Consider the following 26827-nt stretch of genomic DNA (forward strand, 5'->3'; position numbering starts at 1 on the left):
GGCTGGGTTTTTTTTACATATGTTTTTGTTCGGTCACTTCCGTCTGTCTCGATGACTGGATGGTTTTTGTCTTTCGATTTGATTGGAGTTATCGCAGATTTCTATATACCCAACTTACCTACCTCTACCTTGCGATGCACACCGACAAGACTCTACTTCTGACTACGCGCATACCATACCGATATCTCTCGGTCGATCTACGCGCTAACCGCAGGACTGGAGTTTATGTGATGGGAGGAGCCAAGAAGTATTTTACGGTTTCTATCCTGTAACAGCTGGCCGCATAGCTAAAAAAGAATATGGGTACTTATTTTGGGAGATATTTAGTGTGCATGGTTGCGTTGCTGTTTTAAAACGGAGACATACTCCTCCATGATAGGCTTGGCTCTTTGAGGTCCATCGGATAACAGAATATTTTTTTGAAAATGGGGCAGTGGTGGGCTTAGGTCTCAGCTCGGTTTGGGAGGGCCTTGTGGTTGCGATGGCGGCTTGTTCCGAACTCGAGACTCTAGGCTTTCGGGCTAACTTGGTTGGTTTCTTCGGTCTTTTTTCATGGTGCGCTTCGTTATACGTTTTTGTACTTCGCATTGTCTGAAATGGATGTCTGTTTAATCTGTTGTTTTTCCCTCGTGTACTATCTTTGGTGGTATCGCAGATAGCGGTAGGTGTAGTGAATGGGATGCTATTGTGAAGACTTCATGAACCTCAGGTTTTGCGGTCCCAGTATTACGTCGCGCCGATATGGCCCACTGAACATCCCATCTGAGAAGCTTGGCGCTTCAAGAGCAATGAGTATGGGCTGAGACCTCGGCACTGAAGTTGTGTTTTCGGAGTAGATTCAAGGGTGACATTCTGATCTACCTGATGTCAAGGTGGACATTGTTTGCTGGTAATGGATGGCAAGTTACCATGTAACAGCCTCTGCTCAACGATATTTATCCCAAATTGTAGGGTCGCATTCTCCTTTTCACTCCAGCTCTCCAGGCCTTCGGTAATCTGTGACCGAAGGGATCCTTGGTGTTGAGATTCAGCATCAAGGGTTGAGGTAACGTGTTGTGTGGGTTGGGCTGCCTCTTCTTTGAGACAGCAAAGCATCGTGGTGATGCTACTCTAGTGAAGAGCCTCCTAATTTGCCCTCATGACCGTGACCCGCTTGCTGGTTCGTAGAGTGATCGTGGTCAGTATAAGTGACGATATATTGGTTAAGGAATCTAAGAGAGGCTCGGCAGCAAGAAGATTGGTAGAAAGGTCTTCAACTGCCCCTCGAAAACAACTGGCCCATTTGAAGTGCAACGTGAAGTTAGATTGGTTGCGGTAAGGCGACCGAATGGCTTCGCTGTCGGCGTCCAAATTGTAGATGGACCCAATGCTCCGACCGTGAATTGTAATCTGCAACTCAAACCTCTTGTAGGGGCGAGTGTCAGACTCAGCTGTGGGCTGTTCTTGTTAGGGTCGGTCGGCTCAGCATGCTGTCTCCGAAGGCCCCCATCCAAAGGCTGTCGGATCGTACCAGTATAAGGATACAGATTACTCATCCCAGAGCCTCTGCAAATTGGACTGACCGCTCGTGACCGTCGATCTGTTCTCGCCATCGATGGGAAAGCCCATAAATGCAGGCCAAATGACCATTGGTTCCCAGTGATCTTTAAGTCCTGCCCATCAAGCCTGCTCCAGCCTCAACTTCAACTCCCTCTCCTTTTGCCTCACCTCCATCTCCAGCCTCTCAACACTATACTTTAACGCCTCCTTCCTCTGCCTTACAACTTTGGCCCTCAGAGCCGCCTCCCCATTCAGCGGACGACTCTTCCTGAAATCCATCCCCTGACCAGAGAATTTCCCATTGTTGTGTCCGTCGCCAGAGTACTGCGACAGTCTCCCTGCGTTGAGTTCTGCGCGCGCCTTGAGGGTTTCTATCCTCCTTGCCTGGCGATCTAGATGCTTCTCGGCACGGTCGAGAAGGAGCTGGATAAACGGGCCGATTTCGTCGCGGAGGGAAGCTTCTGCGGCGGCGAGGGTTGTCTGGGGGATTAGTTCGTAGTGCTGTAGGCATTAGTGAGCATATTAATTCTTTGAAGAGTAAGGGGCTAAAGGGGGACGTACACGCACGGTTCTGAGGACGTGGCACAGGCGGGGGAAGTCTTGGACGCCGTTGTCGAGGGTTGCGACCGAGGATTCGAGGAAGGCGAGGGAGGTCCGAAGAGAGCAGACACAATCAGCGTAAGATGGGCTCTGACGCGACATTCTAGATTTAATACGCCAGAGGGAGTTGTTGTCATCACAGATTGGCTTGTAGTTGTGACGTTGATTGCTGATATTAATTTCAGAGCCCAGCGCCCAGGAGCATGTATCGCGGGGCATGTGGGGCTCCAGGTGGTTGCTTAACGAGGAGGAAGAAGCTGATTGGTCAGGACTGTTTGCAGCTTTGCTCTTTTTAGGACATCGAAGAGTGGCAACTCGCTCTTTCAGTAATGCAGACGAAGATGCGTTACAAAGCATGTTCTGTGGTTTGGAATAATGACTCAGCGCGTAATTGAGTCTTCGCTTTTTACCACTGTATGCCAGCCGCCACGGCTCAATGGTCTAGTGGTATGATTCGCGCTTCGGGTTATTCACCCAGTTCCTGAGGGACCTCACCCCGAAAACAGGTGCCGGAGATGTGCGAGGTCTCGGGTTCGATCCCCGATTGAGCCCAGTTGAGTGGTATCCTTTTGCTATTTTGCACAGTTTTTGGTGGTGGTTTGATTTTCAGCCGAGCGATGACGAAAGTAGCCATCAGAAAGCGGGAAACTATGTGGTGGGCGCTAGCAGTGCTTACCTAGCTGACAGAACGAAAACCTGGAAAGGATCCTCATTTATCTATGATTTATTAGCTTTGGGATGCAAATACGCCCAGGGTTGGCTGAACCCTAGAACTGAAGTTGGAGAAACGACAAAGCTGGGCTCAGCATCAATCATGGGATTGCGGCTTAGAGCTTTGAAGATGCGCTTTCCTGGGCTTTCAGCAAACACACCATCCCTTAGGCGCTACATGGCAGTTGCTTTCAAGGATAAATATCATGGCATCATTCGCATACACCAAACTCATGCAACTTACCACGGATGTTTCCTTAACCAAACAATCCACCAGTCGTCATTCTGCTGATCCTATAAACTCTTGACCAGCGCATACCTCAGCATTTTAGTTCTCATGCTTACCGATGGTTCTACGAGAAGACAGTCGTGATGATGTGTCACGGCAAAGAGGCCGGTCCTTCGGACCACGCACGTTCCAAGCACCGCCCACAGAGATGGAGATAGACATGCTACTAGACACTCGGAATGATCTGGAAGCGCAGATGGGTGAGGATGATTCACTATTTGTCCCCGGGCCGGCGCAACTTGTATTCCAGGTTTCTCCATTCCTGGCACAATTTGCCAGTTCCCAGGGTCTGAGATCGCGTTCAGATGAGGGGGAGGAGACACCCCCCCCTGATCTCGTAACACCAACCGAAAGCTCGGACTTGGACGAGGGCGATGGAATGAATACTGACGAGCAGTCCACTCCTCCCACGCCGGACGGTGTCGCCCCTCCGCAAAACAGCCCTGTTCCATTCTTTCTGCCAATGCGGCCGGCAGCATCCTCCATTGAGATTCCGACAACAGCAGCCGGACCATTGGGACCACCGGCAGAAACCCCAGATCCTGCGGCTGGACCCTCGAATACCCAGAACGAACACACCAAGGCATCGACAGGATCTCCAGAAAACCAGGCCGAACCCTCAGAGGGTTCGATAGAGGCCCCCGAGGTCACTAATGCACCTGCCGATGCGGGGGCCGAACATCCGGAAACTCCAGAGTCTCGGGGAACACAAAAACCTATGGAAGCACTAAGTCGTCCCTCCAATCCCTCGATTGAGTCCTCCCAGATGGCTGGACACGCGGGATCCTCGGCTGCCCTTCCAGAAGCCTCAACTGAGCCTCTAGAACCAGTGAATGGGTCGTTGGAGACGTCGAATACAAACCCCGAGTCACCTGTCGATCACGCAGAAATGTCACTAAAAGCTCAAGAGACAAAGAGCGGGCATACAACTGAGGTATCGAAACCCTTGGTTGAGTCTCCTGACCCCTCGATTCCTCTTTCAGCAACCCCAAGCGGACCACACCAACCCATGATCGAGCCCTCGGAAATCTGTCAAGAGTCTCCAAGCTCAGTCACTCCCTCAACGTTGTCCAATCCGTTCGCCTCCCCTTCACAAGTACCTAGACCCGACACTCCCGAAACTTCGATCGAACCCCCTCATCCATCCCCTGAGCCCGAACCAGCCGCCGAACCAACCCCAGTATCACTTCCAGAATCAGCTCCCGAACCGGCGCCAAGCTCTAGCCCCCAACTTCCTAGACATCTTGAAATCCAAGAAATTCCCGAGTTCAAACCACGCAACCTGCACACCTGTCAAATTTGCCTGCGCATGCTCCCACAGGACGAAGGCCAATCCACGTTCAGTTGTCCCCATTGGCTTTGCGCGGGGTGCATAAATGCCTATTTTAAAGCGGCGTTGCGGAATCTGAGTATCTTTCCGCCTCGCTGTTGTGGGAGGAGGATTATCCCGAATCGGGCCGTCATCACAGAAAATGTGAGACGGGAGTGGGAAGATCGCATCGAACTGATGGATACTCCTCTAGAAAAGAGACTGTTTTGTGCTAATATGGCTAACTGCGGGTTGTTTATCCCATTGAGAAGAGTACAGTCGACGCAAAGGCTGGTGGAGTGTAAGCGTTGTGGGAGGGTAACGTGCAAGCTGTGTCGGTTTTTGTGGAGGTTATGTGTTTGTCCCGGGAAGACTTTGAGTAATCGGGCGAGGGATAGGGTGAAGTGGTGTCCATGCGGGGAGTGCGGGGAGAGCGTAAGTTTGTTGGGAGGAAACGAATTTGGATGTGTTCTGTAAGTTCTGGTCTCATCGGTTTATTGGAGAGAGTAGGCTGTAGGCTGACTGTTGTTGCAGGTGTGTGAATCCTAAGTGTGGTGCGCCACTTTGCAGCTACTGCGGGAACCTGTATCGCACCTGTCAATGTGAGCAGGTTTTGAAGGACCGGGGACACCGCGAGTCGAAGGCGCAGCAGACCAGGAAGCACGAGTGGTTAAAGAGCTTGAGGACGTGGAGGTGGTCATCGGACTGGTGATCGCGTCTGGTCGGCATTTGGCAAAAAAAAAATGATTGTAGGATAGCGTTAGTTATTTGAGAGAACATCAAAAGCGCTGCCCTTAAGAGAGCGTTGAGAGTTGAAATCCAAGAAACCTCATGGATTGTGACGTGCCCCGAATGCCAACTATGATCCTGGCTAGTTGATTTCGTCTCGAGGATGCTGCAGCGTCTCTTGATATCACTGTCAGGGATAATCTGAGCTTCAGTTAGCGTCTAGACCCAAATGTCCATATTCTTTGAAAGTTTCATGAATCATGCCGATCAGCTGCTCGTCCGAAGTCCATTTAGTGACCCACTGGCTGTCCACGACAGGAACAGGTCCTCAAAATTGCTACTCCCACACCCGGTGTGGCTCTATTTAGGTCCCGGCTACTAAAAACCCCTTCCGGCGAGCACGTCTTTTCTGCTGTTTCCACCTTCAACTGTCACCAAACAGCATTATCGACCCTCCCAGCACCTGAACACCCTTGCGGCCTCTGCTTCAACGAGGCCGCCCGCACTAGTCTGCAAGAATGGCCGCCGCAGCTGCATCTGCCGCCGCCAACGTCCGCCGCTTCTCCGTCTTCGTGTCCTAACTTGTGTCATCAAGAGGACCTTGGCTTGGGGACGCTGGCCGATAAAAACCTTTTTTGTTTCGATTTTTCAAATGATTTGCTGCAATGGAATCAGACGGTGCCGATAACAGCTGCTGACGTTGAGACTGCTGTTCAAACCTTGAGCGACACGACCCTTCTAACTCCTGAAGTTGATCCCGACCTCGCGGCATGTCTTAGCGCCCTTCAACCTTCTCTCGCAGTCTCAGTCTCCGATGACTCCTTCGTCGCGTTTCCTGTTACAAGCCTGTCAGCTGGCTCTGGCAGCTCGCCTGCCGCGCTTTCAGACAGCTTGGTGACACCACAAATCTCAACAACGCTTACCCCGGAGTCAGCAACCATCACATGCAGCCAATCGCCATCAGTAGCTCAGACAACTTCCGAAACAAGCGATACCTCTACGCCGGGGCTTATCCCGGGTCTTAAGCTCCCTCCTCCCAAAGAACCAAAACGTCGCCCCGGTCGGAAACCAGGCTCGTCATCAATCCTGCATTCGGTTGCGGATGGGCGGGTCATCAAGACTTTGGGAACTACAACTCCTCAGATTCAAGAATATGAAGTCGACGAAACGACCCTCATTCGTCGGTATCGCAACAATCTGGCTGCGAAGAGATGTCGACAAAAGAAGCTTGATCGGATCACAGAGCTGGAGGAGGAAGTCAAGAGGGTGATGAGCGAGAGGGATGAGCTGAGGATTGCGCTGGCAAAGAGGGAAGCGGAGGTTAGGGCTTTGAGGGAGATGTTGAGGTTGGCTACTAGTACTGGGGAGAGCTTGAAGGTTGGTAACGGGGGTTTGATCTAGGTCGAGGAGGTTCCGATTCTCGGATACCATGTAGTCTTTGGATAGGGAATCGAGCTATTGTGTTTTTCATATTATGTCATTGGTTGGCTGCGCCTTGACCATGGATTTTGGTATGATGGTGCTGGTGTTGTCAGCCTACTGTTTTGTAGTCAGAGCAGTCGTGGAACTTGGCCGAAGACACTGTGCCCAAATCATGTTGGAAATGGAGCCCATTCAAATCCAATCCGACATTCAAGCCACAAACTTTGAAAGAATCTTCCATCCTGAATCTTGGCTTCAGAGTCGGTTTGATTTATCGCATCCGCGAGATTGCCGATCTCGAACAAGTCGTTATCGTCACCTCATCCTCCGTTCAAAGCGGGCCATCCCCTGCCCCTAAGCTTTAATACACCCCGCCGTTAATATAAAACATGATTCATTGTTCATCACAGCTAAGCTTTCCCCAAACTCTTTGCCCAACCCTACTCCACCACGCTTTTTATCCCCGCTGTTATCACCGACAAAGAATCCACTTTTGTCAACCCTAATCCAAGAAAAACGGCGGTGAGCTTTAAGGATGGGAGATTTCCCAGATCCTCTTCCCTGCGGAGGAATTTACCTCCAGCCCAATCAACAGATGGGCTTGCAACGAAGCTGATTTCTAAGCAATCTCATCCAACGGGCAGCATGGCTCTCGTCAATCCAAGCAGCTTCCAGCTCCAATCTACCAGCAGCGGCTTGGCGGGGTGTGTTGCGATTGGCTCATTTGGTGACAATCCATATTTCCATGTGCCTTCTTGGCTGCTGCAACCTCGCCGATGCCTTACAAACATTTTGTCTGTTCAGATGCTTGACTTGTCTTTATAAGATGCAAGGCTGCTCGAGGGACGAGGAAGACGGTATGCATGGGCTTTGAGTTTGGGAATGCTCATGCTAAGCTGAGGTGGAAGCAGGTTGATCCGTGATTATCAATCATTGTCCCCATCGTCGACAACATCACGTTGATGGAAGGCAACTGTCTTCCATTTCCAGCTCGGCGAAGAAGGCATCTGTATGACAAAGCATCTAGAGAATAGGAGAGACAGGCATCACCATGACGTGGACGGGGTGTACAGCATCCGGCATGCGAATACCGGCGTGCCTGCCTGCCTGCCTGCCGGGACGGGAACGGATGAACCAACGACACCACGTTGTACCGAATCCCAAGCCAAACTGGATCCAGATCCCTCGCCTCGCGGGTGCAGGGCTTGCAGAGGCTGCACGTCTGAAGCGTTGGTGTGCTTGAGGATATCGACACTATGGATAAAGCTTGTCTGCAGTAGGCGCACTATTAAACCCTTCAATGCCTAGCCTCACCATGCTGTAAATGCGATGAAGATTCTTCCGTGTCTTTGTCCAACTGACCAGGGGTCATTGTCAGGCTGTAGTGTTGCGGGCTGGCTATCTCAGCATTATCGACAGTATTCTGCCTGAAGCCCCTTCTTTGCAGTGAAGGTTTTGTTCTTTTACATCATTATCTCTTTTGCCTCTACACTTCAAGCGATTCACTACGTTAATACCGCCATTTGTTTTCATCACTGCTTTCCTTAACCCTTCAGCCTCAGCCATTGCCAGCTCACTTCAACACAATGCGGGCATCCCAGTCCGCCTCAGAAGGATATTCCCATCCCTCAGATGTCGGTCCAACAGCTCTGCATCACCGAGACAAGGTTGAACTTAATACTACCCCAGCAGCAGCACCACAAGCCACAGGTCAAGGACCTTTCAGCCGAACAACAGCCGCGCCATCTCCCCCCGAGGAGGAAGGAACCTGGGGCGAAAGGGACGTCGGTGGCCCAGTCAACCAAGAACTTGCCCTCCACGACTTCGAGGAACTTCAACGGGAGTTATCTCGCATCTCAATCGCCAGATCTTATGCCGCGACCTCACAGAATAATGGCAAATCTCGGGATGGACTTCTGAAGAGAGTTTTCTCCCGCGAGGGAGCTAATGCCCAATCCCAAGATGAAGAGAAAGGGTTTGACACTCAATCAGAACACGAAGGACTCCCCAGCAGCGATGAGAGGGCGTTCCCGCTGGAAGTATTCCTTCGCACAGGGCATTTGGGCAAACACACGCCATCTGGAGACGCTGCCAAGAAGTTGGGTGTCATCTTTCGGAATTTGACAGTCAAGGGTGTTGCGCAAAAATCAAGTTTCGTCAAGACACTGCCGCAAGCGATTTTAGGATCCTTCGGGCCGGATTTGTGCCGGTTTGTGTGCAAACTCTTCCCTAGGCTCAAGGTTGGACTGCGAGACGAGGTGTTGAGGACGATCTTGCACGATTTCACTGGTGTCGTGAAACCAGGCGAGATGTTGTTGGTGCTTGGGCGGCCAGGAAGTGGGTGTAGCACTTTGCTCAAGGTCCTCGCTAACCAGAGGGAGGAGTATGCCTCAGTCGAAGGGTCAGTCTCCTACAGCGGGATTAGTGCCGATGAGTTGGCGAAGCATTACCGCGGTGAGGTGGTTTACAACCCTGAGGACGACCAGCATCTTCCTTCTCTCACTGTCGGCCAAACACTCCGCTTCGCCTTGCTCAACAAGACACGCCGGAACTTACGTGAAGAAGTTAACCTGATCGTGGATACGTTTCTGCGGATGTTCGCCATCAAGCACACGGAGAAGACATTCGTTGGAAATGCCTTTATCAGGGGTATCTCCGGAGGAGAAAGGAAGCGTGTCAGCATTGCCGAGACACTTGCTACCAAGAGCACGATCGTGTGCTGGGATAATTCTACGAGGGGGTTGGATGCGTCCACAGCGCTGGATTTTGCAAGGTCGTTGAGGATCATGACGGATGTTTCTAAACGGACGACCATCACGACGCTGTACCAAGCTGGAGAGGGGATTTACGAGCTTATGGACAAAGTCCTTGTCATCGAGGGGGGGAGGATGCTGTACTTTGGTCCAGCAAAGGAAGCAAGGGGGTATTTCGAGCACCTGGGGTTTTATGCTCCTTCGAGACAGACGACACCGGACTTTTTGACATCTTTGTGTGACCCGGTGGCGAGGAAAGTTCGGCCGGGATGGGAGGAGAGGGTCCCAAGGACGGCGGAGGAGTTGGAGAGGGCTTTTAGGGAGAGCAAGGAGTATCAGAGGGTTTTGAGGGAGGTTGAGGAGTTTGAGGCGCAGTTGGAAAAGAGTGGACTGCAAGAGAAAGCGAGGTTTGAGGATGCTGTGAGGGAGCAGAAGAGTAAAAGGGTTGCTGCTTCTTCGAACTACACGATCCCCTTCTGGCAACAGGTTTGGGTGTGTGCAAAGCGGGAGATATGGCTTCTCTGGGGCGACAAGACGGAGCTCTACTCCAAATACTTCACCATTATCAGCAATGGGCTCATTGTCGGGTCGCTGTTCTACGACACTCCCTCCTCAACGGCAGGTACATTCCTTCGCAGCGGCGCAGTTATGTTCTCAGTTGTCTTCCTCGGCTGGCTGCAGCTTGCTGAGCTGATGAAGGCTGTTTCCGGGAGGGACATCCTTGCAAGGCATAAGCAGTACGCTTTCTACCGGCCGTCTGCTGTTGCCCTAGCGAGAGTATTGACTGACTTCCCTGCGCTATTTGGCCAGGTGGCGGTGTTTAGCGTGATTGTGTACTTCATCACGGGGCTGGATCTGACTGTGAGGAAGTTCTTCACGCAGCTGTTACTTACGTACACGACGACTATCTGCTTGACGGCATTGTATAGGATGATGGCGGCGTTTTCGGAAAGCATCAGTGATGCGGTGAGATTTTCAGGAACGATGTTGGATATCTTGTTTGTGTTTACGGGCTATGTAGTTGCTAAGCCGGTGTTGTTGGAGAGAAAGTGGTTTGGGTGGATTTCGCATATTAATCCAGTAAGTCTTCTTGTGATGCAGCCTGCGACAAGATGTTGACTCTACTAGCTGAGTTATGCGTTTGAGGCTGCTCTAGCGAATGAGTTTCACGGCAGAGAGATGGAATGCGCACCAGTTCATCTCATCCCTCAGGGTCCTGGAGCTCAGCCAGGTCACCAGGGATGTGCTCTTCCAGGATCACACTCTGGAAGCATGACAATCTCAGGCGATGACTACCTCGCGAATCAATTCGACTACCACTGGACACACATGTGGCGGAACTATGGCATTATCGTGGCCTTTACTGTTTTTTTCTTGCTCGTCACGATCCTTGCGGTCGAGAAGATCTCGTTTCGCCAGTTGGGTGGCGGTGCTTTGGTATTCAAGAAGTCCAAGCGTAGTCTGAAACAACTTCAGGACAATGTTGTGGATGAGGAGAAGGTCAACTCATTTACTACTGCCCATTCTATTGACGGCTCCCCTGTGCAGAAGGATGCAGCCGGCAGTGCGAGGGTATTCACTTGGGAGAATGTCTGCTACACAGTCCCAACTTCAGACGGCCCCAAAAAACTGCTCAATGACGTCTCCGGCTATGTCAAGCCCGGAATGATGGTTGCCTTGATGGGCGCCAGCGGCGCAGGCAAGACCACTCTGCTCAATACCCTGTCCCAGCGTCAGACCGTTGGAGTCGTCACTGGAGAGATGCTTGTTGATGGTCATCTTTTACCGGCCGATTTCCAACGCAGCACCGGCTTCGTGGAGCAGATGGATCTGCACGAGGAGACGGCTACTGTCAGAGAGGCGATCGAGTTTTCTGCTCTGCTTCGCCAGGGTCGGGACGTTCCACGCGAAATGAAACTCGCTTATGTGAACAAGGTTCTAGAATTACTCGAGCTGACCGACATCCAAGACGCGCTCATCTCTTCGCTTGGAGTGGAACAGAAGAAGCGGCTGACCATCGGCGTTGAGCTGGCTGCTAGACCGTCTTTGCTGCTGTTTCTGGATGAGCCGACCAGCGGGTTGGATGCACAATCCGCCTTCTCGATTGTGCGTTTCCTTCGCAAGCTGTGTGCTGCTGGGCAGGTCATCATCTGCACTATCCATCAGCCATCATCGGACCTCATCCAGCAGTTTGATCTCATTCTGGCTCTCAACCCTGGGGGGAAAACGATCTACTTTGGGCCTGTAGGCGAGGATGGTGCTGCAGTAGTGGGCTACTTTGCTCAGAGGGGCGTCCACTGTGAGCCAGGGAGGAATGTCGCAGAGTTTTTGCTCGAGACAGCCATCAAGGGCGGTAGGAAGCCCGACGGGAGCAGGATCAACTGGGCCGAGGAGTGGCGAGTCTCCAAGGAGAACCAGATTCTGATAGAGGAGATCCAGCGGCTCAAGACCGAGAGAGCCCAAGTCCCCCCCTCAGACAACCCTTCAGCATCAAACCATGAATTCGCCGCCCCAATCGCACAACAAATCATCCTCCTAACAAAACGCATGTTTCTTCGTCAATGGCGAGACCCCTCTTATCTTTACGGTCGTCTCTTCCACTCCGTAATCATCGGCATCTTCAACGGCTTTACCTTCTTCAACCTCGGCTCGACCGCTGCCGATATGCAGAACCGCATGTTCAGCTGCTTCCTCATAATCATGCTCCCTGCTACGGTCTTGAACGCAGTGCTGCCTAAATTTTGGGGGAACAGGGAGTTGTGGGAGAAGAGGGAGTTCCCAGCGAGGATGTACGGCTGGGTTGCGTTTTGCACGGCTGAGGTACTGTCCGAGATCCCAGGATCGATCATTGAGGGAGTTATATACTGGTTGTTGTGGTACCTTCCTACGGGCATGCCTCGTAGCCCCGGGGGAGCAGGGTATGTATTTGTAATGACGCTGCTCTTCTTCTTATTCCAAGCCAGCTGGGGGCAGTGGATCTGTGCGTGGGCGCCGAGTTTTACGGTCATTAGTAACTTGTTGCCCTGCTTTTTGGTGGTGTTTGCCTTGTTCAATGGTGTTGTGGTGCCGTATAGCCAGATTCGGAGTTTCTGGAAGTACTGGGTATGTTTTTGCTTATATCTATGCCCTTCTGCAGCATGCTAACTGATATCTAGATCTACTGGCTCAACCCAAGCTCCTACTGGATCAGCGGCGTTCTCTCGGCCACACTTCCTTCGCAGCCTGTCCACTGTGCACTCCACGAAGCGGCCTACTTCAATCCCCCTATCAACCAGACCTGTCTCTCTTACGCTCGTGACTTTGTGGATCAAGTTGGCCGAGGCTACCTCATCAACCCAGCCGCCACCACAGAGTGCGGGTACTGCCCTTATGCGAACGGTTCCGAGTACCTTGCTTCGCTGGGTATCGATTCGGGGACGAAATGGCGCAACCTGGGTCTCTTTGCCGTATTCTGTGTGACGAACTGGACGCTAGTGTACTTTTTTGTGTGGACTGTTAGGGTGAGGAAGTGGACATTTGGGTATGGGACGCTTTCGAAGAGCTTAAGGAGGGGGATGAGGGGAGTGAAGGGGTCGCTCAAAGTCGGGAAGGCATAAAGATGGACGCAGGACATAGAATTGGGTAGATAGGCACCTACTCTAGATGGACTATAGGCTGGCTGTTGAGGTTAACCTAAATGAGGAACAATCCAGTGGCTTACTTTTCCATTCACTGCTATCCCTGCGCACAAAGACAGCGTCAGCGTAATATCAGGAAGCGTAAGCCCTCCTCTCCTACTATTCAACTTTTCGCTAGTGGTTTTTTGGGGACAGCGCAGCTAAACTTTGAAGAACCCTTCAAGTTTAGCGTCAGTCTGTTTCTTTGCGGGGCAACAAACCATCAGCTTTCCCTTCGGTCAGGCGATTCCCCTCTCACTGATCGTTTGCTGCGGCTCCGGAGAAACAAAGCTTACGGTAGCACTGGGGATTAGCACCATTATTGCGGGGCACACCAAGCTATTTTAAGGGGTTTTGCGGGTCGCTATACAAGGGGCAGCATACTGAGGAGTGGCCCTGCTTATGTCTTGGCATGGCAGACCTTTCCCATCGGGTCAGCACGTTGTACCGCGGACGGCTACATTGACATCATATTTTGAAATACACGTCGTATTCAAATGAATTTCAGTGTTGACTTTGATGTCTCTGTCAAAAATAAATGATTGTTTCCTCCGAACACACCGTACTTTATTCTAGAGAAGTAATGGGTATGTCAGCAAAAGGATTCAGGGGCAGAGTCAGCGGTGAGTAATAATGTTCACTTCTGGGGCCTCATTACTTTCCCAATGATACAATGCTGACTTCATTCACACAGTACAGAACAGAAAGTCGGAATTAGCCCTTGACATTTAAATCTAAGATTGAGGCTTACTACATGGTGGAGAGTCGTCGATCAGCTTTCGACATGGCTTGGTTTGCCACTGCCGAAGTGAGATGAACTTAACGTTGATCCGACTGTATCGTTCAGGACTACCAAGAGGAGGAACATGTCTTCAAAGTTTCCAATTATGGGACTGTTGATGGAATGTTGAGAAAGTTCGGAGTTGCAATGACAGAGGAAAGAGAATATTGTAATGAGAAGGACTTGCAAACGTCGAAAACAGGGACAACGCGGGCGAGTTGCTGGCGTGAACCGAATGCACTTGAAGCCGTTCGAGGTCTATAAAAGGACCTGTCCTCGCTTGAACAATCATCGCTTCTACGCCACCAAACAACTTGGTCCTTCTCACCAAAACAAAAGAGTAAACCTGCCCATCGAACGGCTTCAAGCAAACCCCGCAGCTTATAAATACTCGAAGACGTCACCATCACTACCGATTGAAACACCTTCAGCAACACTGAAACAACACTGTACAGCAGATCCAATCCACAAATATGAAGTTCCATCTTCTCGCCGCCGCGTCATCCGCCTTCCTGGCCGCCTGCGTCGCCGCTCTGCCTCTGCCGATCACCAACGCAGACGACATGGCGATCGTCCAGGCCCGCGATGCCGCCATGACAATTGGCCCAGACTTCTTCGATGCCGAGGTGCTCGTCGCCCGTGACCCTGGCAGTGTCCGTATTACCTCTGAGCCTGAAATTGAGAATGATAGTGAAGAACTGGATGGTACCGGTAGTGCGGTCGTGGATAATCCTGATGTTGAGGTTGAGAGATTGGAAAAGAGGAATTTGGGATGGGGAGGTGTGATTGGCGATGACGCGGATGGCCGGCTTGTGGGTAATGCTAATGTCGAGGGTGAGGGGGAGATTTTGGAGGCTAGGGAGTTGAGGGAGGGGGATGAGGAGGTTGGCCCTGGTCAGGGAGAGGATATTATCGAGAGCGAAGAGCCTGAGAAGGATGTTCTTGAGGAGGGGGATGTGGATATAGAGGAGGAGCCTGAGGAGGATGTTCTTGAGGAGAGGGATGTGGATGTAGAGGAGGAGCTCGAGGTTGGCTCGCGCCAGAGCAAGGACATGATTGAGAGTGAGGAGCCGGAAGAGTTTGATGTTGAGTTTGGCCTTGAGGCTCGGGATGTTTCGGAGGAGAATGATGAGTCTTTTGAGGAGAGTGAGTCTGACTCGTCTGAGGTTGACAACCCTGATGCTGGTGTTGAAGTTTTTGGTGCTGAAGGGAAGACTGGGGAGTGATGTTCCCGGAAAGATATAAGGTTTACAGTTGGCGCATTGGACAACGAGCACATTTTTCTACCAACACTAAGTTGAGCTCTCCTGTAACCTAAGTAGCAGAATTCTATGGTTTTTACGCAGTATTTCTTTCACGGAAAGTGTTTCTTATGCCAATGCTTAACAGAGAAAATACTGTAGATTTATATTTCCGCATCAGAGAAGCTACGTTCTGTATACACACTGAGATGCTAAAGTGTTTCTGTTAGGTCTTTATGTTATTGGGAATATACTGAATTATAGGGAGTCCAGAGTCACAGCCCTAGTGCATGCATATCATGTCCTTAAACAGTCTGAAGACAATTCCACAGTAAAATCTAATATACAAGTAGTTGATCTCGTTCTCCTTCAGCTATTTGGTAGAACTTCTAATCGGATGCCATTGCGGTGTCAATTACAGAGACATGTGCAGGCATCTTATAGGAACATAAGGCAACTGATAACATAAACATTTCCTTGGTTTGTTTCTTGCTGCTATATCACGTGATATCACATGGACACGGCAGTCTAAGTAGAAGAAGTATCCTTGATAGTCGACATATAGAACACCAGTGACATGAGAGCTGAAAAGGGCACAGGCATATCTGATTGGTAGAGCCTGGGAAATATGAAGGGTGGCCAAGAATGAGTTAGATAACCTTGCCAGGCCGAGGAGAATCCCTGAGGATTGCAGGAGACCGCGAGGGACTCACAAGGGCAAATGGATTTTATAATGAGAACTACTTGGACACGATGAAGGATTTGTCTTGGTTTTTCTCTCCATCATCTAAACCATTTGACCCATTGTCAATCCCTGCCTGCAGCAGACCAAGTCACCCGTTACAGGTGATGTGTATGATTGAGACCCTAGAATCATGAACCTTTCCTTGATATGTCTGGCTCTAGGGATTGATCCAGTCTGAATACAACGCAAGTGAAAACGATTCGGCAGTTATAGCTCCTGCTCTATCCTTTTCGTGGCAATTGCTCTCGGTCAGCCTGATTTTATCCATTTCCGCCAGTGACTCTTCATGTGCTCCGGATCTCGGAGTTTGTAAGGGATTCGAAAGAGTGAAGTATTCATTAAACGCACGGACAAGTCCTCTTTCTGTATTGTGTTACACGGCGAGTTGGGTGCTTTCTCCAGGGTCTTGGAATTTATATTCTAAATCTCGAAATCTGTCTCAAATGCCTACGTCCAAATCAAGTTATTGGAAGAAGCAAGCGTCTCACAATCTGAAAATGAGTTGATATTGATGTTTGACAGCTTTCCGTTCTTGAGATTTGCATGGGATTGGGTTCTAGAGTCGAACTGAGCATTTTGGGTTCTCTACGGTTAATTGCCTTGTTGATCCCATCCCAACCAATGATTGATTTCGCACAAAGGGAAGCTATCTTCACGCAAAGATGCAGGTAAGTTAAGAGGTAAAGATCCACTCTGAAGCATATCCAATCATATTCCATGGACTGGCAGACTGTCATACGTGTTGCAGAATTTTTTCAAGGAGCCTTTCCAACCGAGCAGATCCATGTTTTTGTCGATCAAAATTTGCCTTGTCTACAGATGAGATGATCTGGAAGGGACGGGTACCGCTCACATGTTTGTTGAGCATCTGTTGGATGTAAAGGATAATGGTGGATGTGGATGGGAGTATTTACTTGGGCGTTGCCCTGCAGAACAGGCGGCCCTGAGGGAATCTGTCAAGCACAATGGGTGCCGCAGAATAACAACGCTCTACCTTCTAAACCACACACGCGTGAAGGTGGATGAGCAGGGCTCTTATATAAGGTCAAGTGTGCCCCTGACCTCAGTGGAGCCCGGGCTGACCGAGTTAGGTCAACGGTGACCACACCGTGGTCACTTGCGGCCAACAGCATCCGAAAATCGTTCATGAATTGTTGGCTGGTAATGGTGTGGGAGAGAACCGCTACCAACAAGCCATGAGTCAACAAAGGGATATAATCTTCCATCCACAAAGCTAAGAAGTGCGGAAGCCATGTAACCGGGTGTTCCTACACTCACGCCAGTCCAGAGCTTGCTGCCTGGTATTCAAACCGGCCAAAACCAACGACCTTCACCCGCAAGTATGGGGTTTTGGATTTGATCATTACATTCTGAAAATGACAGCATCTAATACAACCGTTAAGTGAGAGTGAGCAAGTATAGAAGCAATAACAGTATGCTTACCTCAGGCTTGAGATCGTGGTTCACAGTTTGGAATGAAGCCAGACCACTAGAGCTAATACCTGCATCACCAACAGCCTGACCCCGCGTGTAGTCATAAGATCTTCAAGTGATCGAATCGAATGGGCACTGCTAATCAAATAGGCGAATGAGAAGCTCCGCAATACATAGCTATTTGTATGAACAGTACCAAGATGTACTACATCAGGGAGATAATTCGCGTTTGGAACTGCAGCTTGATCCGCAATAGACCCGTCACTAGCTTGACTTGAGGCTCCGAGGCTCTCAGTGGATGGAAGGGGATGATCGAAAGAGTGGAAATTATGTAGTCATAGAAACCTAATTATCAACTGGGCGATAAAATATGGGCTCTAAAGAAAACCAATGGGGCTAGTCGAAAGTTTTGCGCCTGGATCAGAAGTCAAGTGGCCTCATAATATATCGTCTGCAGCTCAAAGTCGCTTGTTGGGCTTAGTGATATTGCATGCAGCCGTAAGCGTCGGTAGAGCAACAAGGCTGTCATCTTTTCTCTGTTCTTCGGGTTCTCAACCTTTCCCTCTTTTCTTCTTCGTGTTCTTGAAACGAACCAATCAGAGGAAGAGTTCGCAGGATCAACCAATCAGGAACGGTTATCCTGAGCGGTCACCCACCAAACACCAGCCGTCCTGCTCCCAACTCAACCATGGCGCCAGCCAGCGACGTCAAAGTCAAAGAAATCAATGCCCTCGTCTCTGTCGCCGAAAAGCTCTATGCCGCGCTCGAGAATGTTGAGAAGAGCCTCTCTGGACAGATCGAGAAGACGGTCGCAAACCCCCCTCTCCTCAAAGCTTCACTCTCTCCTTGTCCAGGCGACCTGCCTTCTCCACCTTCCCCGCTCTTGAACGACCTGCCGCCCAAAGCCAGAAGTACCTTCCAAAAAAGTTGGTCATAGTCCAGAACCTACAATCTTCTGCTAACCACCAAGGATCACGCACATACGCCCGAGCGCTTAAGGACCAACCAGGAACCCTAACCCACCAACCGATCGGATCGATACAGCCGTCCCCACCACTGAAAGAAGACGCCAAGCGCAGGCTCCTAGCCGGCGCTCATTCCTCAAAGTTAACCATAATCACCCCGACTGGCAGTTGGCGACCCCCGCTGGCGTTATAGACCTCTTCGTAGAAAGATTGGCTTTCCACGCGCTGATATCCAGAGTATACGCCATCAAGTCAGGTTTCTGCATTGAACTTCAAAGAGCTCCCTCAGCCCATGGCTTCTGCATTGAACCCGAAACGGTTACATATGCTTACCTCTGATCGAATGTCCCCAAAACGATTAAGGCATATGATGGCAGTGATCGCCCAACGGAGCCCCTTATTGCTGAGGAGGTTGAAGTGACCATTAAACAGAAAGCGCAAGTCCACCGCCTTCATACCCGGGCTCCTATTTAGTCGTTCTCGGTGTTTGGATCCGACTCAGCCAAAATTCTCCCTCGCAAATCCCGCTATACTTGCACTAAGTGCTTTGGATTTCATCACGTCGACAAATGTCAGTAAAACTCAGTCTGCGGAGAATGCAGTGGTCAGCTCCGGGATCACAAGCAACACAAATTAATTCCACAATGCCCCAACTGCCTCGGCCCTTCATCAGGACTGCCCTACGAAACCTAGAGTCTTGCAAGGCAGAGTAGTCAAGCCGACCAAAGAACAACGCTCTTCGATCAGAAAAAGCGGGTCGCGCAGCCTACAAAACTAAACTCGTGGAGTCCCGCAACGTGCAGGACGCTACGCCATCGCCATTGGATCCGATGGAGGCCGAACCCTTGGCGGCAGACACGTCTCGCCCTCCACTCCAGGCCATAGCGACCATGGTTCCCTCCGAGGAATGGCGACAACGCCTTCGAGCGGCTTTTAGGATGGCGACAGCTAGGTTCCCGCTGAACGAAGTCATCGCAGAAACCCAACGACTCATCACGAACAGGAACTGCGATGCCAGAGGTTTTATCGACTTCCTAAGCTCCGGCAGACTCCCATCCCTGGAGCAAGGCTGCCCTATGTTTGCTCAGCTGCCCTGGGATTCCCCTGAGGGCATCGCGACCCTCAACGAATGGCAACATATTCGTAGAGAGACCCCCGCTCGCCGCCCGGTCAGGACAAGAGGCCACGCCCAGCCTTCAACAGACGGTACTATACAACCGCTCCGGGCAGCTACGGCCCCTTTGTCCTCCTCTTCCCCTCCCCTCCAAAATCCTTCTTTACAAGGCCCTGATCGACCATCGACCGATATCGGCGACACTATCTTCGTGAGATACTAAGTGATGCTACCCTCTCTCAAAATCATCTCTGCCAATGTCCAACGTCCCATAGCCAATACCGACGGCATCCTAGAGCTCGCTGTCAAACGTAAATGCCAAACTGTTTGCATCCAAGAACGTCCTTTAATCTTCGGCAAAGTGCGACGTCACCCGGGCTTCACTACCTTGACCCTTGACCATAACGATACACGCGCTGCCATATACGTGGACCGGTGTCTAATTTTTGACCCGGCCCTTTCGCCCCCGACCATACCATTCTCGGCAACTCTCTACCATCGATCACGATTATCAATATATGCCTGCATCCCAGACTGGATAGGGCCTTTCCAGCCTGGACACGCCTTAGAAACATACAATGCATACAACGCACTCTTGGCCTTGGCCATTTTAATACATGACACCCAAACTGGGACCGAGCCCTACCGAACCCCAGAAGAGACATGCTCGCTGCCTGGATTTCGACCGTGGCTTCCACATCCTAAATCCGCCCGGCTCTACGCATCGGGCCGGCGGAGTACTAGATCTAGCCCTGGGGCCGCAGACAGCTTTCGCTGTGTTTGCCTACTGGGCTTCCGACCACAGAACCCTGCTGGTGCAAGTGGACAGAGCCCGCCTGATACCACTCCCTCCCCTGAATTGCTACCAAGAAGCCAGTTCGACGAAGCCTCCGCTCTCCTAGAGGTCTTTCTGCCCCAATTAAGGCAAAATCCTCACATTTCAAGATCTCGAGGACTATGCTTGGGCAGTCTATGACGCTTTGAAAGGAGTAGTGGGTTGTTTCGCCGTTCCCTCTGGCCCACACACAAAGAGCACTCCCTGGCGGTCTGAGAAGCTCCGGGTATCCAGAGACTCGGACCCCCCGGTCTTTAGGAAAATCTATAGATGCTCGCACGAACTCCTACAGAAACCAGGTTTCCTCCGCCGCCACCCCATCTGACTGGGGTTGCATCTTGCGATGGCACAAAGGCTTCTCGGATGACCGCCCATCAGTAATCTTATTCAGTGGGCGTTCTATCTTGATTTTAGAGGAATTAGTAGCTTACCTTGCCGCCCAAGCCTTTCGCCCAGCTGGTTTGCAGTCCGGCTCCAGAACGCCTTGGTCCGGATCAAGATTCACCTCAGACTTACGGATCAAGTTAAACATCCCACCCTCGGACGCTGAACTCACTGGCAGCTTCCTTGGGGCGACGTCTATGTAACGGGCGACTTGGTCTAGTGCAGACAGGGATCGACAATGAGTCAAATGGGTTAGATGATGGCCACTGGCGATGTGGGGTGCACAACGAAGTCGATTGCCATGTGTAATAATCTTAGTTGGTCCTCAGTGTCCTTGTGTTGGAGAGATGAAAGCCAAGAGAAATCCCTTATCCTGTCCAAGTAGGTCCCTTTATGAAATCCATTTGCCCTTGTGAGTGCCCCGCGGTCTCCTGCAATCCTCAGGGATTCTCCTCATCGTGGCAAGGTTTTCTAACTCATTCTTGGCACCCCTTTATATTTCCCGGGCTCTACCAATCAATCATACCCTTCTCAGCTCTTATGTCACCGGTGTTCCATATGTTGGCTGTCAGGGATATTCTTTTTAAACTGCCGTGTCCATGTGACAGTCTAATACCCCGGGTCCTACAAAGGATGGTGGCCTATTACCTTACTGTCTTCTTCGGTAAAAGTATCGGGGAAACTTTGCGAGAAGGATGACTTCGACCGCGTTCTTATCAGGTGTTTCCCCCCCAGATGTCGCCAGGGCTCTTCCATCAAGATCCGCTCTAGACCTTGTCCAGACCCATGTTCATGATGCAGAGACCAAATCACTCCAAGGATACCACGGGCTACTGGTCACACTGGACGTCGACTCGGCATACCTCTCAGTTCAATCAAACCTACTCAAAGAGTTTCTAATGGACCAGGGATGGCCCCAAAACATCTGAGAGGCGGCAACGACCTCCTGCGAGAGGTGCCGCTTCTCCTTCAGGCGGGCACGACCTACTTTTCACGCGGACACTGAGCTGCCCTAAGGATCCCCATGGCCACCAATACTCGTGCTATGCTCTCTACCGATCATCATTTCTTCACAACAAAGGGCATTGTTCATGTACAAGAACGACCACGCGGCAACACTCTTGAAGCCGGGGTCTGACCCAGCTAGCGCTCCAAGCCGTCCTCGGCGTCCAGTCTCTATGCCAAAAGGCGGTCTTGGTCTCCGAGTAGATCGTGACAAAACAGATGTCCTGTGCATTCCATCACGCGAAGCAGGCTCGAAACGACATAAGACGGACCTAGAGCGGCTTACTTTTTGGTCTGGCGACCTTACCGTTCCTTCCAAGACCTCAGCGAAGTGGCTCGGGGTAGTTCTAGACGGTGAAGTGAGCCCTCAGCCCAAGCGTCCGCTATGGCCTGCGTGGTGGGTCAAATTAAAAACTCTCCAACACGAAAACCAAAAGCAACCTTCCCAAATTTGGACCTACCATTTTCAACATGGCAGTGGTGTCCTCACTAATGTATGGCTCGGCTCAACTCGACATAGGCTCTTCCAGGGCCGGGGCTAGGGGTCGACTAATACCCATCAGCCTCGGTGCGGTCTAGGCAGTCTTGTCCAAAGCCGTCCACACGGCATTCAGGGTTCTCTTCCTGGTGCGGCGTACAATCCCAACGCGTGGCTATAGTGGCTCGCTGGACCGTACCCACGGTACCTGCCAGACCGGGAAAGGTACAGATGGCAGAATCGCGTCCAAACTCTACCTCCGGACCTTATGCGGCCTGGGAGAGGCTAGGGAAAGTCTGAGCCAACTCTGGGCCCCGATGTCGTGGCTCCCAGAGAGGGCCTGGTTAAATGCCTTGGGCTGCTTGATGTAGATGAGACCAGTCTTTGTGCAGAGAAGCCTGTAGCCTTCTTCATATTGGAGGGTCCCGCCTACGGATATGGCGTCATGGTGGAGGGCCAATAAGCCACAATCCAGCCTCTGGGACGGCCCTTCAGCCAAACCTTTCCTCAGCCTGTTCAACAGGTGTCTCGCTAGGTGACTCGCCGAGGCATCGGGACACGGTGACTTTCTCGAATACCATGTCCGGTTCAACCACCCCCCGAGTACAATCAAAACTTGCTCTTGCGGCGCGATAGTCTCTAGAGGCTTCTTTCTCCGGTGCCCCCTCTTCTCCTTTAACAACCCACTTGCTGGCCGCCTAGACTCTAGAGCGTTTCGGCACTCATGCCAGCTATTCTAGAAAATGACAACTCGAACTTCACGGCTCAGCCGGGGACAACCAAACAGGACATACCAGCCCTATTCTACTCCCTGCCCGCTCCCCCTCACTCACGACTATATAATCTCGAACGATGGCCACCTCTGACGACGAAGAATCGAAATTAAAAGCCTCTAATTTGGATATCTACATAACTCAGGCTCTCCCTTCCTAACCTAGTTTTGTTATTTTGTCCTAGAAGTTTTTTCCCCTACATCCCTTCCCTTCTCAAACACAACCATTCATCTCACAGATGCACCCCAGTTTTCCCTTTTGGGTTTTCCCCGCATGTACGTAGGCCAAACTAGCCAGTGCATATGTAGCTTTTGCCCGCCGGCGTCGTGGGCACATCAGAGCACCCTCATGGGTGATACGAGTCGGAAATGCAATTTAATTCAACTCAACTCAATTCAAATATCGACAGCAGCACTGAAACACGATGAAAATACTATGTAGTCTGCCTATGAATCAATCTACCTACAGAACTTAGGCCATCAACGGCAATGATATTGAACAACATTCTTGAGAGGTCCAAGTCGCGACGGCAACGCGGGAAGAACGATAGGTTTGATGTGCCCAAGAAGCCGGAGAGACAGAAGAGCCTCCATGTCCCAAGCTGGAAAGACTCAGCAGGTTCATATTCTGATTCAGAGCTTCCACACACATAAGTGATTATCGTTGATGGTCGCTCGGATGTCAAGCTGATCGTGCAAGGCATCCTTTTATCCCTTCAAGAGGTATTTTTTGCTCAGTATTGAAGAAAAAAATTGAATTTTGCCTTTTCGGAGGAGAGCAAAGTCGATCCACCAAGGGGCCGAACCTGGAACCCCCTGATCACACTTCGCTGTGCCGAATTCAGAATGTGGATATTTTAACTTGGGACGGTCAGGCCGTAGTCAGACGCTCTGAAATCGAGCCAGCGGACCGTGCTCGTTGATAACGGCTTGAATCAAATTGACTTGGATTTGGCTATTGCACATTGCATGCATAGACGAACAAGTTGTGCGGTCGGCGTCCTCATTCAGGGGGCTACAGCCGTAACTTTGTTGTGAGGGCAGACATCCTCGACTTGGCACTCAGACTGCTGCAAGCAACGAGTAACTCTCGACATACTTCTCTTTGATGGTATGGAGACTTAAGTATATAGGTTTGTCATGCGAATGTCATTTTATTTATTCTCCTCGGATGAGAATGCAGCACCCGAAGGTTGGAGCTACACCAAGGGTAAAAAAACCCCAACACTTAGTCAAAGCAGCATCGCATGTCAGAACTCGGCCACCGCACCGCGAGTTATTCCAGATAGCCCTCAATCACATTACACCAAGCTTCATATTACCCTAAAGATGCCTTATCAATTGCCATCCACCTCCATAACCCTGGCTGCCCCAACCACGGACACCGGTTCGTAACGCGCCCTCCAACCCCCAACCAAGGCCTCACTCTTGATCCTCTCCGCTACAATCGCCTCGGCTTCCTTAACATTCCCCTCAGCCCTGAACCTCTGCTCAACCAACATCGACGTTTGCGCCCAAAACAAATCCCTCCCCTCCAAAGCCAGGCCATTGCCTATGCCCCGCTGCTCCTCAACCCCATCATGTTCATACCCCAAACTCTTCCTCCTCCAACCTCTCACAATCTCCTCGCTTTCCCCCTGAGACGCGGCAATCGCCCCCAGGAAAAATCTTGCGCTAAAAAGCATGTACCGATCCCAGTACTCCCATCCTTCAACCCCAACTCCCTTATTCCTCTCCACAACCTTCGCCTCAATCCCCCTCAACATCTGCCCCGTTCTCGCAGCGGTTTCGGCCGTGAATAAAGGGACATACATCCTCACTAATAAGGTCTCCAACTGCAGAATCCTTGCCGTCGTTGCCATCTCACCACGCGTGGCAAGGGAGCGTGCCACTCCCTGGGAAAAGTCAGCTAATAGCGTGCGGGCTGTGGGATGCGTGGGGCCTGTGTCCAGGACTGTGACGAAGCCTCGGCGGAGGTGGATGGTTAAGGAGTCGTGGGATCCGCGGATAGAGGAAAAAGTGTTAAGCCAGATGTGCCAGGCGGAGGTTAGGTATTGTTCTAAGGGAGAGGGAGGATGGGAGGTACAAGGGGAGTGTGGGGGTGTTGGGGAGCAGAGTCTTAGGAGCTGTCGAGGGGAGGTACAAGCAGAAGGGGTATGGGATCGGGCGAGGCGGTGGAGGGAGAAAGCAATCTTGGAGATAGGATGGCCTGAGGGGAGTTTGACGGCTGTGAGTTGGGCAAGGTAGGAGGTGAAGATGTGCAGGAGATCGGTCCAACCTGTTGTAAGGATGAGCTGGGGGATGGCGAGGCAGCAGTCCCAGAGTGCTTCAAGGTCTAGACCTGAGCCGGCTGGGCCGGAGCCAGGCCGGGAGATGGCGTGTTCTATACCAAGGAACGCCTTACGAAGGAGTATTCCTCCTTGCTGGATTCTGCCTGAGAGGAAGTGGTTCTGCGCTGAGCGAAGGGTCTGCAGTATCGACGGATGATCAGGTTCGAAGCGTTGGATGCAGCATGAGGGCTGGATGTCATAGGTCATTAGCCACGACTCTTCATGCATGGCCCACGAGGCAATCAGTGTCGCGTATGCTCGTAAGGAAGACTCGATGTGGTTCTGGTCGTCGTTAAAGTGTAGCGGGGAACGAGTTTCCAGATGAGAATGGGTAGTAAGCTGGAGCTCTGAATGGGCGACTTTTGCTACCTTCGATGCTGTAGAGAACAAGGCCGTCGAGGCGGCTTTTCGTTTTCCTATTCTTGGCCTGGAGGGCTTCAGGGAGTTGGTATTGTTAGGTTTGTTGTACTTTGTCCATTTCCATTTTGCGAATTGGCCTTTGTACATCCTTGCTCTGTTCTCTAGTTAGGTCTTAGATCAAGGATACGGGGTTGACTCAGGGGTATTGGAGGACTCACGTCGCCTTGAACTTGTGCTTCTCCTGCATAATAGCAATTACCTCATTGAGAACCATATTCTTTTCCATGTACAGCTCTCGGATAATGTCCTTCTTAGCTTCCCAGTCCGCTGCACATGTCGGAACCATTGGACGGTCTGTGGGTTCAGAGGGCGTAGACTCCTTGGGCTCAATGTATAAGCTCGGCGTCGGCTCTGGAGTCCAAGTTGTGTAGGAAGGACAGGACGAAGTTGGCAACCCAAAGATAACGGGGACAGTAGGGCATTGTAAAAGGGAGCGGTAAGCTGGATTAGATTCTGGGGTTGCGGTAGAACAATCATTGTGACCCATGGTTGATGGTTGATAAGATGACTGAAGACTCGAGACTGATCGACAGTAGGGGGTTCTGTCAAAGCCACGATTGAATGGCTCTCTGTGACGCCCGAAAAAGATGAACACGTCAGAGAGCAGCGACATCCTGTTGATGGCGAGGCTTAGAGGGGAGCCTTCAAATAAGGTGACCAGCGCCAAATAGGTATGAAGACTAGACACCCTCTCCTCGTGTCTCGCGGCTCTGCTTGCTGTCTCATTCACGATTCTCATCTCCAACAATCATCTCCGCTGGAGTGCCCTTGATTTGTACTCGAGGTGGAACTCCTGCAGCGTTTCACCTAGACGCTGCGACAATCCACATGGCACAGTCCTGCCCCACTGTTCTGTGCATGTTCCCGTGATGATGGTGGTACAAAGGGGTTCTTATGTTCATGAAATGGTTCGGTAGGGCATCCGAGAGGCTTTGCTCAGCATCTTTCTACCAGAACTTGGCAGGCATACTGTTAGGCATGGCTGTGCAGGCGGGAGCCAGCACATGGTGGTGTTAACGTTGATAGAGAGAAGTACATGGACCGTGACACAGCCATCAGGGGAGAACGGCCCCCAAAGCCAGAGGGCAGAGGTGCTTGTTGAAGACAGAGTTGGTCATATCTTCCATGGCAACAGTCTTATCTCAATGATCCTTTGTGTGAACAATCAGGTCTCCGGGGCTTCGTTGGCTGATGGAACGCCACTGAGCAAATGAAAGGGACCAACCTGAAGGATTTCTCTAGAGTACTGCAAACAGGCCCAAAAACATTTCAGACTTCTACCTTGGCGGCGAGCGATAGATTTGCTTTGAACCTC

At 51.2% G+C, this 26827-nt stretch overlaps 6 protein-coding genes and 1 non-coding gene across 7 annotated transcripts; 5 read left to right on the forward strand and 2 right to left on the reverse strand.

The window, feature by feature from the left end:
* Positions 1-1659: 1659 nt before the first annotated feature.
* Positions 1660-2241, reverse strand: CTHT_0010600 (putative DASH complex protein; the record flags this gene model as incomplete). Its single annotated transcript, XM_006691519.1, has 2 exons — positions 1660-2040; positions 2101-2241. The coding sequence occupies 2 exons, from the start codon at positions 2239-2241 to the stop codon at positions 1660-1662; spliced, it is 522 nt and encodes a 173-aa protein (XP_006691582.1).
* A 328-nt stretch (positions 2242-2569) lies between these two features.
* CTHT_0010610 lies at positions 2570-2691 on the forward strand. Its single transcript has 2 exons — positions 2570-2605; positions 2656-2691. It is a non-coding gene; the product is annotated as a tRNA-Pro (tRNA).
* A 596-nt stretch (positions 2692-3287) lies between these two features.
* On the forward strand, positions 3288-6578 carry CTHT_0010620 (uncharacterized protein; the record flags this gene model as incomplete). Its single annotated transcript, XM_006691520.1, has 2 exons — positions 3288-4477; positions 5546-6578. 2 exons carry the CDS (start codon positions 3288-3290, stop codon positions 6576-6578), a joined length of 2223 nt encoding a protein of 740 aa, XP_006691583.1.
* Positions 6579-8185: 1607 nt separating this feature from the next.
* Positions 8186-12948, forward strand: CTHT_0010630 (putative ABC transporter PMR5 protein; the record flags this gene model as incomplete). Its single annotated transcript, XM_006691521.1, has 4 exons — positions 8186-10432; positions 10481-12270; positions 12364-12454; positions 12508-12948. 4 exons carry the CDS (start codon positions 8186-8188, stop codon positions 12946-12948), a joined length of 4569 nt encoding a protein of 1522 aa, XP_006691584.1.
* Positions 12949-14262: 1314 nt separating this feature from the next.
* On the forward strand, positions 14263-15015 carry CTHT_0010640 (uncharacterized protein; the record flags this gene model as incomplete). The annotated part of the gene is made up of 1 exon (XM_006691522.1): positions 14263-15015. The coding sequence occupies one exon, from the start codon at positions 14263-14265 to the stop codon at positions 15013-15015; it is 753 nt and encodes a 250-aa protein (XP_006691585.1).
* A 2882-nt stretch (positions 15016-17897) lies between these two features.
* CTHT_0010650 (uncharacterized protein) lies at positions 17898-19511 on the forward strand (the record flags this gene model as incomplete). The annotated part of the gene is made up of 2 exons (XM_006691523.1): positions 17898-18120; positions 18922-19511. 2 exons carry the CDS (start codon positions 17898-17900, stop codon positions 19509-19511), a joined length of 813 nt encoding a protein of 270 aa, XP_006691586.1.
* Positions 19512-24099: 4588 nt separating this feature from the next.
* Positions 24100-25999, reverse strand: CTHT_0010660 (uncharacterized protein; the record flags this gene model as incomplete). Its single annotated transcript, XM_006691524.1, has 2 exons — positions 24100-25606; positions 25671-25999. 2 exons carry the CDS (start codon positions 25997-25999, stop codon positions 24100-24102), a joined length of 1836 nt encoding a protein of 611 aa, XP_006691587.1.
* Between the last annotated feature and the right edge of the window lie 828 nt (positions 26000-26827).

This window comes from Thermochaetoides thermophila, assembly GCF_000221225.1.
Source record: "Thermochaetoides thermophila DSM 1495 unplaced genomic scaffold scf7180000011814, whole genome shotgun sequence".
In the NCBI taxonomy this organism is placed as follows: domain Eukaryota; kingdom Fungi; phylum Ascomycota; class Sordariomycetes; order Sordariales; family Chaetomiaceae; genus Thermochaetoides; species Thermochaetoides thermophila.